The 15,780-nt window shown below is 48.4% G+C and overlaps 1 protein-coding gene across 5 annotated transcripts in view; it reads left to right on the plus strand.

Moving 5' to 3' along the window:
- Nucleotides 1–15,678, plus strand: part of ARSD (arylsulfatase D) — a 21,808-nt gene extending 6,130 nt beyond the window's left edge. For 3 of the 5 annotated variants that reach the window (XM_047716068.1, XM_047716069.1, XM_047716067.1), the window contains exons 3-10: nucleotides 1,657–1,778; nucleotides 3,898–4,020; nucleotides 6,164–6,587; nucleotides 6,726–6,862; nucleotides 8,117–8,251; nucleotides 10,103–10,265; nucleotides 11,517–11,638; nucleotides 13,594–15,678. In XM_047716068.1, coding sequence (XP_047572024.1) covers nucleotides 1,657–1,778; nucleotides 3,898–4,020; nucleotides 6,164–6,587; nucleotides 6,726–6,862; nucleotides 8,117–8,251; nucleotides 10,103–10,265; nucleotides 11,517–11,638; nucleotides 13,594–13,952 — 1,585 coding nt within the window. In that variant the 3' untranslated portion in view covers nucleotides 13,953–15,678. The remainder of the gene's footprint in view (nucleotides 1–1,656; nucleotides 1,779–3,897; nucleotides 4,021–6,163; nucleotides 6,588–6,725; nucleotides 6,863–8,116; nucleotides 8,252–10,102; nucleotides 10,266–11,516; nucleotides 11,639–13,593) is intronic. The other 2 variants (XM_047716070.1, XM_047716071.1) reach the window with 2 other exon arrangements.
- The last annotated feature ends 102 nt before the right edge of the window (nucleotides 15,679–15,780 follow it).

Raw genomic sequence — 15,780 nt, forward strand, 5'->3', positions numbered from 1 at the left:
TCCAGAACGCTACCCTCGGTGGATTTTTTAAGTCACACGGATAAGGTGTGACTTAATGGAGGTGTTAAACCCTCCTTTGGCACTCTAGCTCCGTGACCAGGGACGAGTGGCTCAGTCTCCGAACTTTGCTTGTCTCCTTGCGAACGGGGAGATCACTCCGCTGACTAAGAAGTCATTGGGTCTAAAGATGACGCAGGGATTCAAAAAATGCAGCTTTTCACTTTAGTAATCTCCAAAGGTGTTACACTCTTGTATTACTACAATAACTTAGAAGTTATTTACTGGCCTCCCATGCAATTATACAAATATAGTTTGAACACTGTCCTTCTGCCCCTGACCTCTGTGCGTCACCAGCTTCAAGGACTTTGAAGAACATACTTGTAATTTTTCATTTTTTTTAGACAATGTATACTATGTTCACCCCAAACAAAAGCAAAAGTTAAAACTAAAAATGTGTTCTTCAAAACTGGCAACACTCATCTGAGTCAGTAAGAAAGGCATTTACCACAATATTTGGAGGATGGTCTTGGCGATGGTTTTGATGCGTCTGAAGTTCTTGAATCCGAAAACCCACACTAGGACTTTGGGATGCCCACCGGCTCCCAGAAGTCCTTCAGTTCACCCACAGCTCCTTCAGGAGTCATCGTATTTCTGTCCCCTCTCCACAAAACTTAGGGTCTGGGAACCTTTGGGTCACAAGGCTTTGGAAGAGGCTTGTGTCCAAGAAGACAGCATCTACTAGAGCTATGTCTCAGCCTGGGCCTGCACAGACCTTCAACAAAGCCATGGTCACCTCTGTGTCCTTCTCTCAGGGCACTGGGAGAACAGGGACACTGAGGCTCCTCTCCCCCATAGATAGTGGTTGCGGACCATTGTCAACTCCCTCAGTACCCTCCACCAACACTCATACTCAAGAAGGAAGGTTTCCAGCCATGCGTCAAGTCCTCTCCAAAGATGCCTTTGACCTTGGGCCATTGGAACACCTGCCCAGTAAAGAAGTTTTAGGGATCGGCTCTCACAGATTTTATTCTGGCCAGTAGCTTCAGTCTTTGTGTCTTCCCATGTCTCTTTAATCCACTTGCCCTCTGCCATTTAACCCATCCACATGGAAACTTGATGGTACAAGCAGGAAAGGCATGGCGTTCCTTCCCCATTGGATTGGGAAGACCATTTCCCATTTGTGAACTAGAGTGTGCTCACAGAGGAGCAAAGGGTATCAAGCTGTAAGGGACTCACCTTTGCAAGCCAGTAGGTTGGTGTGGCCACAGCCTCCTGGCAGACAGAAGTAGACAGTAAGACCAAGACGGTGTGCAACTCTTATCCCTACACACAGCCACAGCATCCAGAGAAGCTTGTTCCCAGTGCACAAGACCTCTGGGTGATATGTGGGCCCAGATGGTGGCTATGCATGCAGTGGGCTGGGCTGCAGCCCTGGACCCCGGGACGAGGGCTCAACCCCTTTTGCAGCAAGTGGTCCTCAGTCCATGTGCTCATGCTGGTTGTTTTGGGGATGGGTCCATCTGCCTTTGCAAGACACCATATGCAACTAATCATAAAACCCTCAAAAAACACTGATGTACTCCATGCCATGCCCTTTGGTGCAGCAAAATCTGTAAGGGCTGTCTTGACAGGGATGTTTGTGTGTGGTTTGCTCAGGACACCCAATATCGACCAGCTTGCAGAGGAAGGAGTGAGGCTCACCCAGCACCTGGCGGCCGCCCCCCTCTGCACCCCCAGCAGATCTTCCTTCCTCACGGGGAGGCACGCCTTCAGATCAGGTCAGTGTTGCGGGGATGACTGAGAAGGGGGCAAGCCTGCGTTTACTTGTTACTTGTCCTCAATGTGATCAGTGATGGTTGAGATCCAGGTAGAACGGTGTACATATAATCAGCAATGGTATCCCCTCAAACTGACATGAAGACTGCTGTGTTTTAGGTAGTCGTGCTATGATTGGGTTGATTGGGAATTCAGAGACTGGCACTCTGCAAGGGTAGCTGGTTATGGTTGACATTGTGTTTATTTGTTTACATATTTTAGTCCATCTGGGTGTGTAGTCATGACTTCAGATAGGCTTTCGGTGAGCGTGTAGGGAGCTAAAGGATGCTTCCCAAAGATCCCACATCCTAATTCCTTATATGGCAAAGGGGACTTTGAAGCTGGGATTAGGTGAAGGATCTTCAGATGGGAACGTTATCCTAGATTATGCAGGTGGCCCAGTGTCATCACCAAGTCCTTCTAAGGGGAAAGCAGGAGGGTCAGAGTCAGAAAGGGACAAGGTTGGTGAGATGCTTAGGGTTGTCTGTCTGCTTAAGCTGAAAGCAGGCACACCCATGACCCAGCAATTCCTAAGTAGGCGCCTAACATGTGCACACATGCAAGTTCTACAAAAGATGGAATGAGAACTTCACAGCAGCACTCCACGTTGTCTGTATATCTGTACGTTGCAAACACGGACACAGTTCATCAGTGGAAGAGTGGGTTAATAAGCCGGTACATTCACATATTGAAATATTGACATATTAGTTTGTCTGAGCTGCTGTACGGAATACCACAGATGGACCAGCCTAAACAACACAGATTACTTTTTTGACCATCTTGGAGGCTGGGAGTCTGAGATCCAGGGTAGGGCTGGTTCTCCCTGAGGCCTCTTTCCTTGGGATGAAGACTCTGCCTTCTCTCCCTGTGCTCATGTGATCATCTGTCTATAGCTCTTCGTATAAAGACCCCAGTCCTATGGGATCAGAGCCTACTCCAACGACTTCTTTTTTTACCTCTTTAAAAGACCCGATCTCTTTTAAAGACCTTATCTTCAAACACGGTCACATTCTGAGGTGCTGGGGGTCAGGTCTCTATGTGCAAGATGCTAGTAGCAGCCACTCTCCCCACCGAGTTGTGACTACCAAAAATGTCACCGGGCATTTGCTAAGTGTTCCCTGGGGGGCAGAATTACCTTTGGTTGGGAAAGACTGCCGTAGATAGATAATGGACAGAAGATACAGAGATAGAAGATAGAGATGATAGATAGATAGATAGATAGATCGATAGATAGATACATAGATAGATAGATGATAGATAATAGGTACATAATAGATTGATAGATGGATGAATAGGTGCATAGATGACTAGATGGGTGTGTGAGTGGATGGGTGGGTGGATATATGGATGGATGGATAGAGTTAGATGATAGATAGATAATAGATTGATAGATTAATAGATTGATGGATGGATAGGTGCATAGATGACTAGATGGGCAGGTGAGTGGATGGGTGGATGGATATGTGGATGGGTGGATAGAGTTAGATGATAGATTGGTAATAGATTGATAGATGATAGATTAGTAGATTGATAGATGGACGAATAGATGTTAGATGTTAGATAATAGATAATAGATTGATAGATGATACATTAGTAGATTGATAGATGGATGGGTAGGTGCATAGTTGACTAGATGGGCGGGTGGGTGGATGGGTGGGTGGATATATGGATGGATGGATAGAGTTAGATGATAGAGAGAGAGAGAGATAGGGATGAATGGATAGGTAAGTAGGTAAGCAGTTGATGATTGATAGATGATTAGATAGATGATACATGAATAGATGTGTGAAGAGATGGATGGATGGACAGAGAGATGATAGAGAGAAACAGACAGACTCTCTCATGCCAACACAGGGTTTCTCAACCTCAGCACTGCTGACATTTGGGCTGGATGATTCTCTATGGTGGGGGCAACCTGGGCACTGTAGGGTGTTTCCGCCAGCTGATGCCAGTAGCACCCCTCCTGCAATTGTGAAACCCAGACCAATGCCAGACAGGGTGAAGGGTCAGCTTCCTCCCCAGGCAAGAACCCTTGCAGTAGTCAAGGGAGAGTGAGTGCTTGCTCTCTGCTCTACTCCGCAGGCATGGAAGCTGATGATGGGTACCGTGCCCTCCAGTGGAACGCGGGATCGGGCGGACTCCCCACGAACGAAACCACATTTGCAAGAATCCTGCAGCAGCAAGGTTATGCAACCGGCCTTATAGGTACTCATACCATTCAGGGAGCAGGAGGATCAGCCTGTTTCCCTACAAGGGGAAAAAGTTACATGTCGGAACCAAAACTGAGGGCTGGCCCCATATGATCTCTCTTGGATCAGTCACACCATTGGAACTTCTGTCATTGAGGAGCCGTTTGAATTCAACCTCTTGGAGGATTTGCCTCTTTCCTTCCATTCCCAGGCTTTGTATTAGGGGCTGGTCTCCTAGACACCGCTGCCTGGCACCCGCCCCAAAACCCCAGCCTCCAGAAGGAAAGCGGGCATTCAGCAAAACCACATCGTGCAAACATTTTAGACACAGAGCCACACTTATTATTTAGGGAATGATGGAAATCCTCTGGAGAGCTGATTGCTCGCACATCGTTAGGCAGGGCCAACCTCGTAAGACCCGCTGCCTGAGAACGGCACTCCAACACCTGGTAGGTGGCTTCCTTGCAGATGGGCACCCATCTGTCATGGACTAGATGCTTGGGAACACTTTCATTCCTTGCTCAGCCTGTGTGTTTAGAAGTAGTGTGTCCTCTTAACAGGAATCTCTGAAGCTAGATGATGAGGGAGTCTTCCCCAACTCCTTGGTCAAGGAAAGATTTGATCAGGTCTGTGTGCAGGGGGTCCCGTTCAATTCCTCATCAGCTCTTCTACACTCAGAGTCACTGTTGAGTTTAGAGGGGACTGACACCCCCACTTTGTCAGGGTGGTGATTGGGTCGGACACTGGGTAGTCACTCCTTCCCCCCCCCCCTTTTAAAATTTCCTGCAACTTTAGAAATAGAGATTATGTAGACTTACATCCCAGAGTTCTGGAGACTGAGATGTCCAAGATCCAGACTCCATGTCTGGTGAGGACCTCGCCCTGCTTCAGAGACAACCGTCTTCTCTGTGTCCTCACATGGGAGACGAAGAGGTGAAGGTCTCTTTGGGGGCACTAATCCCATTCATGGGGGCTCCATCCTGAGGACCTGATCTCCTGTCCAAGGTTCCACCTCCAAATACCATCACCCTCATGGTCAGGTCTCAACAGGAATTTTAGGGAGACACAGATACTCAGCATATCGCATATACCATTTTCAAGGGCATTTTCAAGGACTTTGTACACATCTGCTCTATCACCTGTATTTATCTTCTCAATCCTGAGAAGTAGAGCAAAGCTTCTTACCCACCCAAATTGACTGGAACTTTCCATTACCAACTCACCACCGTTGGGTCAACGACCCAATGTCCTTGAGCCCACGACCACCATGTATCTCGTACTCTGTGGGTAGAATTGTGTTTAAAACTAGGTAAGTGGATTCATTTTGTGTTTACTGGACTTGCAGACCTGTGTATCAGTTCCTTCTGTGAATCTTTATTCTTCTGGTGCACACACCCCATCTAAACTGAGACAAGGGTGTTCTTCACGTTCCAAGTGGTAGACAGTGGACAAGATGGAGACCATCCTGTATCCTTTCCTTCTCCACCTGTTCCACCCCATCCCAACATTCTCACTTCCTTAAATGTAAGCAGGGATAGAAAGGGATGTCTCCAGGCTTGGAACTAGAACCAATCCTATAGGTTCTGGAGACCCTTTGTGAACCATGGGAGGGAAGAACAGGGCGGGGACCGCGTTTAACCTCTGTACTTGGAAATTATGGTGACAAGTACATTGGACCCTTTTCTGTCCTATTTTGTAGCTAAATTTAAGCTGGCTGAACATCCGGAAAGAACCCAATTCTTGTATATCCTTCTAGAATCTGACATATGGATTTTCTCGTGTTCCATCTCAATGGTATTATAAAATTATAGCCTTTGGGAAAAAAAATTAGAAGCATTTCTTCCTTACTTGGTTACTTCTGCTCTGTCATAAGATTATTCTAGAACCAACTCCTTTTATCAAGGGGCTGTCTTTTAAGTAAGAAATATCCGTAAATGATATTTTCTGAGTTATTTAATAGCAGAGTAGTCTAGGGTTGCAAATTTTAATTCCTAACAGCCCAGAAAATCTTGAACCTTTAATCTCATGACCTCCATACGTTTGTTCAGTATTTGCAAAGGGCAGGGTAATTATATAATCCGAATTACTGAGAAGACGACTGGGGTCAAACAGAGCACCTCCGTGTGTGTTCTTGTTTAGCTTCTTGCTCTTATCTTCAGGAAAATGGCACCAGGGTGTCAACTGTGAATCCCGCAACGACCACTGCCACCATCCACTGAACCACGGATTTGACTATTTTTACGGTATGCCTTTCACGCTTGTGAATGACTGTCAGCCGGGCAGGCCCCCAGAAGTGGACGCCACGACTAGATCCAGACTGTGGCACTACACCCAGATGGCGGCTCTAGGGGTCCTGACCGTTGCGTTTGGCAAGACTTGCGGGTTCATCTCCGTGTCCTGGAAGGGAGTCCTGGGGGCAGCCAGCCTCGTCTTCCTCTTCTTCATCTCCTGGTACGCCAGCTTTGGGTTTGTGCGTCGTTGGAACTGTATCCTGATGAGAAACCATGACGTCATAGAGCAGCCCATGGTTTTGGAGAGAACGGCGGGTCACATTCTGCGTGAGGCTGTTTCCTATATGGAAAGGTAATCTCATTTCTAAAGAGGAGATGAGTTCTCATAGCACCTGAGTCCCGATGGGGTGATGGGTGTCAGGGACCCAGGTGGCTCAGATAGTGTTGAAACAGGTGCCATCATGTCTGAAGCATGTTTTCCTTCTTTCAGGAATAAGCAGAGGCCATTCCTCCTCTTCGTGTCTTTGCTGCATGTTCACATTCCCCTGGTGACCACAAAACGGTTTCTCGGGAAAAGCCAGCACGGCTTATATGGCGACAATGTGGAGGAGATGGACTGGCTTGTAGGTAAGTCATGGCACAGCCATGCGTCATTCGGTCTTGGCCTCACCGCTCAACTCTGGTAACAGATGGGCCACCTCAGCATGAACCGAGCTGCAGTAAAGAAGAAGAGAAAAGGCAAAGAATTGGGAGAAAGTCCCCCATAACATTCACACGCTCCTTCAGCCTACTTCTGCACAAATCATCCTTTTACAAAGTGCATTATTTAAAGCCATCATGAGGAGCACCTGGGTGCCTCAGTCAGTAAAGTGTCTACCTTCGGTTCAGATCATGGTCCCCAGGTCCTGAGATCAAGCGCCACGTGGGGGCTCCCTGCTCAGCAGGGAGTCTGCTTCTCCCTCCCCGTCTACTTCTCTGCCATCTTCATGTTCTCTCTTTCTCAAATAAATACATGAAATCTTTAAAAAAAAATAATAAAGCCATTATGACACATTACAGAATGTGAAGCAAGAATGCTCTGTCATTCAGGGCAACAGACCAACGTTGCATTCCTCCCATGGCCTTGAGAAAGCCCAGAGAGAGCCAATGAGATTGTACATTCTGTTTTTACTTTGACCTGTTGTTGATACAGTGTTACCTTCCCTTCAAGTGTATATAGATTCTTAAGAGAATGCAGACATCTAAATCCTTGCAGGGTGCGAGGGCTTATCCTGGGACAACCGTAGTGCTACGGTGCACCAAGTAAAGAGGCAGACAACCGCAAAACGGGAGAGTGGATTACATCGTGCTCTAGAAACATGCATTTCCAGTGCTGCACAGTCCCCATGTGGTGTAAAATCTTTCCTTCAGGGCTGTAGATGTGCCCTTGGTCTCCATGGATAAAGCGAGTGCTTGGCTGGTAGCCGGCGATGCTCTCCTGAGCCTTGGCCCCTATGTGCCGACACACGCGATCGATGCTCACAGCTCTGGCTTCCTCCTCTCTACGGGATTCTCCCATCAGACTCTTTTTTATCACACTCCAACCCCATGCAGTCATTATGGACACATATGCCAACAATGCCCCTTCTAGACACTCCATTGCTGCCATATTGGCTGTAGACATTTATTTTGTTTTCTGTATTAGTGATACCTTTGTAAACAAGATTCTGAGTCCTATGGAATCAGGAAAACCAGAAAGGGTTCACACTGTGTGAGCACATTCGTAATGACGGTGACTACAGTCCCCTTATGGGACTTTCTAGCAAGAAAGGGCAAATTTGGGTTGAATTTGCTGGTGGTGATTCATTGGCTCTGCCCTGAATTGTTCTGTTTCTCTTATAGGTGAGATCCTTAAAGCACTCGAAGTCCACAGTTTGAAAAACACGACATTCACGTATTTCACCTCTGATCACGGAGGACATTTGGAGGCAAGAGACAGACACGGCCAGCTAGGGGGATGGAATGGGATATTCCGAGGTGAGACCATTGGATATTGGGGGTGAGAGGCAGATGCAGCACCCACCAAATGATTCTCAGTGTTACAGCCTGGAGAGCAAGCAGAAGGGGGAAAGAGTGTGCACTTTCAAAGGGGGATTTCTTGAACAGCTGCTCTGCACCAAATCCTATCTCAGTGCCAAGAGAGAGAATAAAGGACACATGCCCTTCCTTGAAAGGGCTTATATTTTAGTAGGAGAGGAAGATCTACCAATAAATAATCAAGATAAAATTAAAAGAAATGCCATCCTAAATCAAACATCACACTATAACTATAACCTTAGTTACGTGTGTCTCTGTATTCCACTCTATCTTGTGAGACTGAGGGCATGGTACCTTTCTATTGCCGTATTTTTAAAAGTCTGATACAGTCATTTTCTCCATGATTCATGGATTCCGCATTTATGAAGTCATCTACTTGCTAAAATTTGTCTGCAACCCCAAAATCTATACTTGCGATGCCTTTGCACGCGTTTGAACAGCAGTAAGAATATCAGTCGTGCACGTTCTCAACCACGGTTGGGTGCGGTAACCCTGTGCCTACATTTCATCTCTCAGACATAGACATGGGTCCTCTTCGTGGTCTCTTTCATGGCCACGTTTCTGCGGTTTTGTTTTTTGTTGGTGACTTTGCTCCCTGAAAGGGCTCCCAAGGGCAAGACGCTTGCCACGCGTCTTACGGAGAAAGTAAGTGTGTTAGAGGGGCTTCATCCAGACACGAGTTCTAGAGCTATTGGTCGCGAATTCCGTGCGAATGAATCACGATTTCTACCCAATAAGGAGTCTTTAAAGCAAAACACACAGAAATATACTGATTGGTTGATGGAAATACAGGGATCAGAATCTTCCTGGAACCGGGCTGTGTGTTACACACACCTGAGAGTCGTGGTTCAGCATGTGTGGCGACTTTGTAGAACATCGCTCCAGGGAACAATGAGAGTTCACGGTGTATGTTCCTATGACTTGTGAGGGGATTTTCCCACTGCAGTCCTCCATACACGTCCCCGAGCTGTACAGTAGCTTCTCCTCGTTCCCGGTGGTATGTTCTACAAACAGCCTACCCCTTGATTTCCGACTGTGGGACCCAGAACGGAGTACCCGCCAAGTCACCCAGCCACGCCCGACTCCCAGCATACAGAACGGAGACCTAGCACATGGGAGTGGGGTTGCTCCTTTGCCATAACTTGTTACGCAGCAGTACAAAGGGAAGGGAGGTGCATGACAGTTTTTGAACTGCAACAAAGAACCCATTTATTTAGCAAGATTCTGAACACATCCCTCCCTGTTTGCAACTCACCTTCTGTAACATAGGATTGTTTTATCGGTACTTCTTTGCATTTCCTGAAGACCCGATCTGGGCCCCAGGCCATTGCTAGGGGTCCCAGAAATGAAGATGAACCAGGAAAGGGGGTAAAGGAACAGGTGGATGGTACGGCGAGCAGGTGGGAGAGGAGGAGAAGAAGGGGCTGCCAGACCCAATTCCTGGTCCTCCCAGAAGGAAAAAGGATAGAGGAAGACGGAAGCCACCAGACGTGCATGGTGTGAAATTTCAGCTTCTGTTATAATTCTGAAGCCACGCATTGCACACGCTGTGTGTTCCCGTGGTCCAAAGACCTGCCAGATCTTAAAAGAAGAGTGTATAGACTCCACCTGCCCATAGGGCAGTGACGACGTTCTGGAATTATTGCTGCAAACGTAATCGGGAAATGCAGGCTGCCACCGTGTGTGTTTATGAGTGGGGTAACCAGGCACATACAGAGACAGACAGGTGTGCCCAGGTGTGCATGGGGATGGGACCATCTCCTGGAGAATTCTAATGACACTTCCTTATAGGTGGCAAAGGGATGGGGGGCTGGGAAGGCGGCATCCGCGTGCCGGGGATCTTCCGCTGGCCTGGGGAGCTGCCAGCCGGCCGAGTGATCCATGAGCCCACCAGCCTGATGGATGTTTTCCCCACCGTGGTCCAGCTGGGGGGCGGCCATGTGCCCCAGGACAGGTACACGTGTCATGAGACCCCCCCTCCCTCCCCAGTTGCTGAAAGTTGTCCTTTTACTATTTCACATGTAGGGGAGAAATCCTACCACGATGTGGGGACATTTAGAAAATTCTCACATCCTCAAAGGGAGGGGACAGCCTACTGCAAAATAGTCATACTCAGTAAAGCATGAATAAAGGAAGTATTGGGTCCATCTACTCATTTTGCCGTTTTGGTAAGATTTTATAACTCAGCACAACAATGAGGGGATGGAAGCATTAGAAGTCGATCCGTTGAAACACATTTCCCTGATTTCCTGAGGTGCACTCTTGCCCATGCGTTGATGAGGCTATCACACCACATTTTAAAAATGACTTATCGCTTCGATATTAGTGCAGGACCAAAGACTATTCCTAATCCCAGATAAAACAAAACAGTAAGTATTATGATAATAGTCTGATATTCCTCCATTTAAGGGAACAAATAAATAGTCCTGTGTGAGAGAGACAGAACCAACAGTGTTTGTGCGGGTGTCTGTGTGTTTATAAAATAAGGCATTTAAGGCATTGGCTCCTGCAATTGTGGAGGCTAAGAAATTGAAATCCTTATGGCAGACCAGCAGGCTGCCAACTCAGGCAGAATTTCCCTGTTACGCTCTTGAGGCCGAATTCTGTCTTCTCTGGGAAACCTCAGTCTTTTCTCTTGGCAGCCGTCAACTGATTATGTAAGGCCCACCTTCCTTGTGAAGGGTGCGCTGCTTTGCTCAGAGTCCACTGACCGTGGATGTTAACCGTGTCTAAAAAATGCCTTCACAGCAACCCTCAGCCTGGCGTTTCACCACATCCCTGAGCACTGTGACCCAGCCAAGTAGACACAGGATATGGAACCATTATAATTAGGGTATAATTAGAAGTGTTTTACAAGTGTAAGGAAAAGTATAACTTTTGTACATTAAGTTCAGATAGAGGACTTTTTAAATATGGTCCTATGGCCATGACAGGCAAGGCTGGAATGGTGTGTGTATGTCTGTGTGCGCACTGTGTATACCATTCTGTGTAACAAATGTCCCCACAACTTAGTGACTTTTTCTTTAGAAACAGCGACATGTCTCTTGCTTAGCAACTTGCAATCTGGACAGAGTTGGGGAGACAGCTCATCTCTGTTCCTCTTGCCCTTAGCAAGGCCCTTACGAACTTGGAGTTTCACTTTCAGGTGCAGCGCAGGCTGAGCAGCCTTGGTCTCACTCCTCCTTCTGTCTCTTCACTGAATCAGGGTGATCGATGGCCGTAGCCTGGTACCCTTGCTTCAAGGGACTGCTGAGCGCTCAGCACACGAGTTCCTCTTTCATTACTGTGGGAAGTACCTCCACGCAGCACGCTGGCACGAGAAAGACAGTGAGTACATGTCTTTTCCTGGTGCAGGGGCACGGGTCCCCCTCAAGAAACAGAACCATGAGTGGGATGGCTGGATAGATAGATGGATGGATGGAAGGAAGGAAGGGAGGGAGGGAGGGTGGATGGATGGATAAGTGGGTGGAGGGAGGGGAGGAAGGAGGGAGGGACAGAAGGAGAGAAGAGGGTGGATGGATGGGTGGATGAATGGAGATATGGATGGATGCATGGATGGATGGATGGATGAATGGATGGATAGACGGATGGGCAAATGGATGGATGGATGGATGGATGGATGGATGGATGGATGGATGGAAGGATGGGAGGAAGGAAAGGAAGGAAAAGAGAGTTGATGGATGGATGGACAGATGAACGGACAATGGATGGGTAGACAGATGGACAGAGGGATGGATGGATGGAAGGAAGAAAGGGAAAGAGGGTGGATGGATGGATTATTGGATAAATGGATGGAGGGAAGGATGGAGAGAGGGTCAGAGGGAGGGAGGGAAGGAGAGAAAAGGGTGGATGGGTGGGTGGGCAAATGGAGATATTGATGGATGCATTGATGGATGGATGGACGGATGGATGGATGGATGGATGGGAGGAAGGAAGGAAAAGAGGATGGATGGACGGATGGATAGACAGATGGATAGATGGAAGGATGGGAGGAAGGAAAGAAGGAAGGAAAAGAGAGTGGTTGGATGGATGGACGACAGATGAATGGACAATGGATGGGTAGACAGACGGACAGATGGACAGACGGATGGATGGATGGAAGGAATGAAGGGAAAGAGTGGGTAGATAGATAAATGGAGGGAGGGAAGGATGGAGGGAGGGTAAGAGGGAGGGAAAGAAGGAGAGAAAAGGGTGGATGGGTGGGTGGACAAATGGAGATATGGATAGATGCATTGATGGATCGATGAATGGATAGACACATGGACAGATGGATGGATAGATAAACAGATGATAGATAAGGATGGATGGAAGGATGGATGATAGAATAGACTAAGAGATAATGAGAGGGTTGACAGGAAGGTATACAGGTAGATAATGGATGATAGATGGAGACAGAAGATAAAGACAGATGTAGACGGACGGGTGGGCAGAAACACAGAGAGCGATTTTCAAGAATTGTGTCATGTGTGCCTATGGGGACGGTCATGTCTGAAATCTTCAGGGCCAGCCCACAGTCCTGCAGGAGTGGATGCTGCCATCTGGAGTCTGAAGGCTAGAAACTCCGGCAGAACACATGGGTTGTGCTCTGCAAGGAGAATTCCTTCCTCTTTAGGGGACCTCATTCTGCTCTTTCTTACATCTTCAACTGATTGGGTAAGGCCCACCCATGGTATGGAGGGCAGTCTACTAATGTAAATGTTCATCTCACTGGGAGGAGGAAAAAGCCTGCCACGGCGACATGCAGAGGAGTGTTCGGCTGCGCACCTGGCACCATAGTCTGGCCATGATTATGAATGAAATGCAGCATCACAGAGCAAATCTCTTTCTGAGAAGCTGAGAAGAATCCATATCTCATGGAGAACGATGGCTGGTGCAGGGAATCTGAGGGCTGCACCCCATGCCCTCCTCTGACTGGCTTTAGTATCTGCCCTGTACCCAAATGCTTCTCCCTGAGAACACAGCAAGCTCTTTGCCAATCACCGTGTTGATGTGTCCTATTTGCTTCCATTACCCAAACTAGTTCGGGGATGTGGAACAATTGCAAAATAGCGGGAAGGGTAAGAATGAAGAAAGCACGGCACACGTGGGTGTCATCCCTGCAGACAGCCTCACTGAGCACTTTGGGACGAGTCCCTTTGCCTCTGTGTGCCTGGAGCACACCATATAGACACACTTGGCAAGACCCACTTGGTTTTCTCCTCTCTCTCTATTTGGATGGGTAGTTGATGATTTCCCTAGGGCTGGCACTTAGGTCAGGTGTTCACCACTCTGTTTGTCTTTAGGTGGAAGACTCTGGAAGGTCCACTACATGACACCACGGTTCCACCCCAAGGGGACAGGGGCCTGCTATGGCCGAGGCGTGTGCCCCTGCTCGGGGGACGGCGTGACCCAGCACAGCCCACCTCTGCTCTTCGACCTCTCCAGAGACCCTTCCGAGGCGCAGCCCCTGGCCCCCAGCTCCGAACCGCGGTACCACGCGGTGGTCTCACGGGTGGGCGAGGCAGTGGACCAGCACAGGAGAACCCTGAGTCCTGTGCCTCCCCAGTTTTCCCTGAGCAACATCATCTGGAAGCCGTGGCTGCAGCCGTGCTGTGGAACCTTCCCCCTGTGCGCGTGCGGGCAGGACGGAGATCCCCGGTGAGACGTGACCTCACACTGAGCAGGATGCCCGTCGTCAGGCAGGTGGGGTGAAACTCGTTGACAAGGATGCGGAGAAAGGGGAACCCTCTTGCACTGTTGTAGCACTCTGGAAAACCGTAGGCAGACTCCTCAAGAAATGAAAAACAGACCTACCCTAGGACCTAGGGATTCCACTCCTGGGGGTTTCCCCACAGCAAATGAACACAGGATCTCAAAGATACCTCTACCCCATGTTCATGGCAGCATTCGTCTCAGTGGCCAAGACATGGAACCAGCCCAGGCGCCCATCGATGGATGGAGGGAGAAAGAACGCGTAGCCCATCCACACAATGCAACACGACTGGACCACGAGGAGCAAGGAGATCCTGCCCTTTGTGACGACGCGGACGGACCTGGAGGACAATCAGCCAGACATAGATCGAAAAATACCGCACGATCTCACCGATTCGTGGAATCTTAACAATAAAAAAAATGGAAACTGGTACAAGCAGAGTTTGGAAGAGTGGGTGCCGGGGCGTTGGGGGAGGTGGGGAGAGGGTGCCCAGAGGGCATGAGCTTCCAGTTAGGAGAGGACTCTGTTGTGGACACCTCTCAGCACGGTGATTCTAGGATTCTAGTTCCTAATACCGTCTCATACCCTTTGCATCTGCTGAGAGAGTAGATGTTAGGTGTTTTCACCGTGCACACCAAAACCGGTCACTACCGAAGGTGATGGGCGTGTTGGTTCACTTCACTGGGGTGGTCGTTTCACGATGTGTACCTATATCCAGTCATCACGCTGTAAACCATAAATACAATTGCATTTGTCCATTACACCCCCATAAAGCTGGGAAATGGATCTTTAAAGGGGAGAGGCACAGCTCCCCCAAATGCCGGGACAACGACGGGGTACCCAGGAGAGCGAGCACACGGAGAAGCTAAGCTTGTGTTTCCCTTTCTCCAGGACCATGTCCTGGTGGGGAGTGCGTCTGAACTTTCTCATCCACGACATAAGACCATCACAGTGGACACCCAGTAATGCCCCCGGTCCTGATCCTCTTCCAGTGCTCAGGGTTATCACAGTGCCAATACCCAGTTTTTGTACCCATTCATCTCAAAGCCTACTTGGGGTTTCACTGGGTCTGTGAACAGCCTTACAAAAGGGCAGACAGACATATGGGGATAAAACCGTTCTGTGCTGGTCTTGAGGATTCACTGATCTCAAGTGGCTATTCAACTCCACACATGACATTCACTGTTCCTGTGTCCTCGTCTTATTACGTGGAAATTACTTTGGGCTTCCAGTAGCAGACATTGGAAATTAATCCCATAAACAGGGGAAGGGTGTGTTCTCTCTTGGAGGGACGCAACCCCAGGCTGGCAGCCTCCTTGCAACTCCAAGCTCTACCGTCCTTTGCCTCATGGCCTCAGGAAGGCTGCAGCAGCTCCAGCTATCACATAGGCATTCCAGGCTGCGGGAAGAAAGGCCTTCTTCCCAGCTGAGTCAGCCCCTGTTAAGGGGATTCTGCAGATGTCCTTACCCCAGGACTCCTGCTTCCATCCATAGAAGCTTCTGGGAATTGAGAAATGGACTCTTTGAAGTGGGCATATACCTGAGGGGGCAGGGTTGGTCCCATCAGCCTAAAGGTGAGACGGTCTTTATAATGACTTGTCTAAGGTCTTTGATACATCATTTCCAAATTAAATGATCCATCATTGCCAAATTAAATGATACATCGTTACCAAATTAAATGATACACCGTTGCCAAATTAAATGATACACTGTTGCCAAACTAAATTGCTTATTTAGCAAACTTAAAGGTTCCAGCCGGTTTATAAGCATCTGGAAA

This window comes from Lutra lutra, chromosome X (genome assembly GCF_902655055.1).
Source record: "Lutra lutra chromosome X, mLutLut1.2, whole genome shotgun sequence".
Taxonomy (NCBI): domain Eukaryota; kingdom Metazoa; phylum Chordata; class Mammalia; order Carnivora; family Mustelidae; genus Lutra; species Lutra lutra.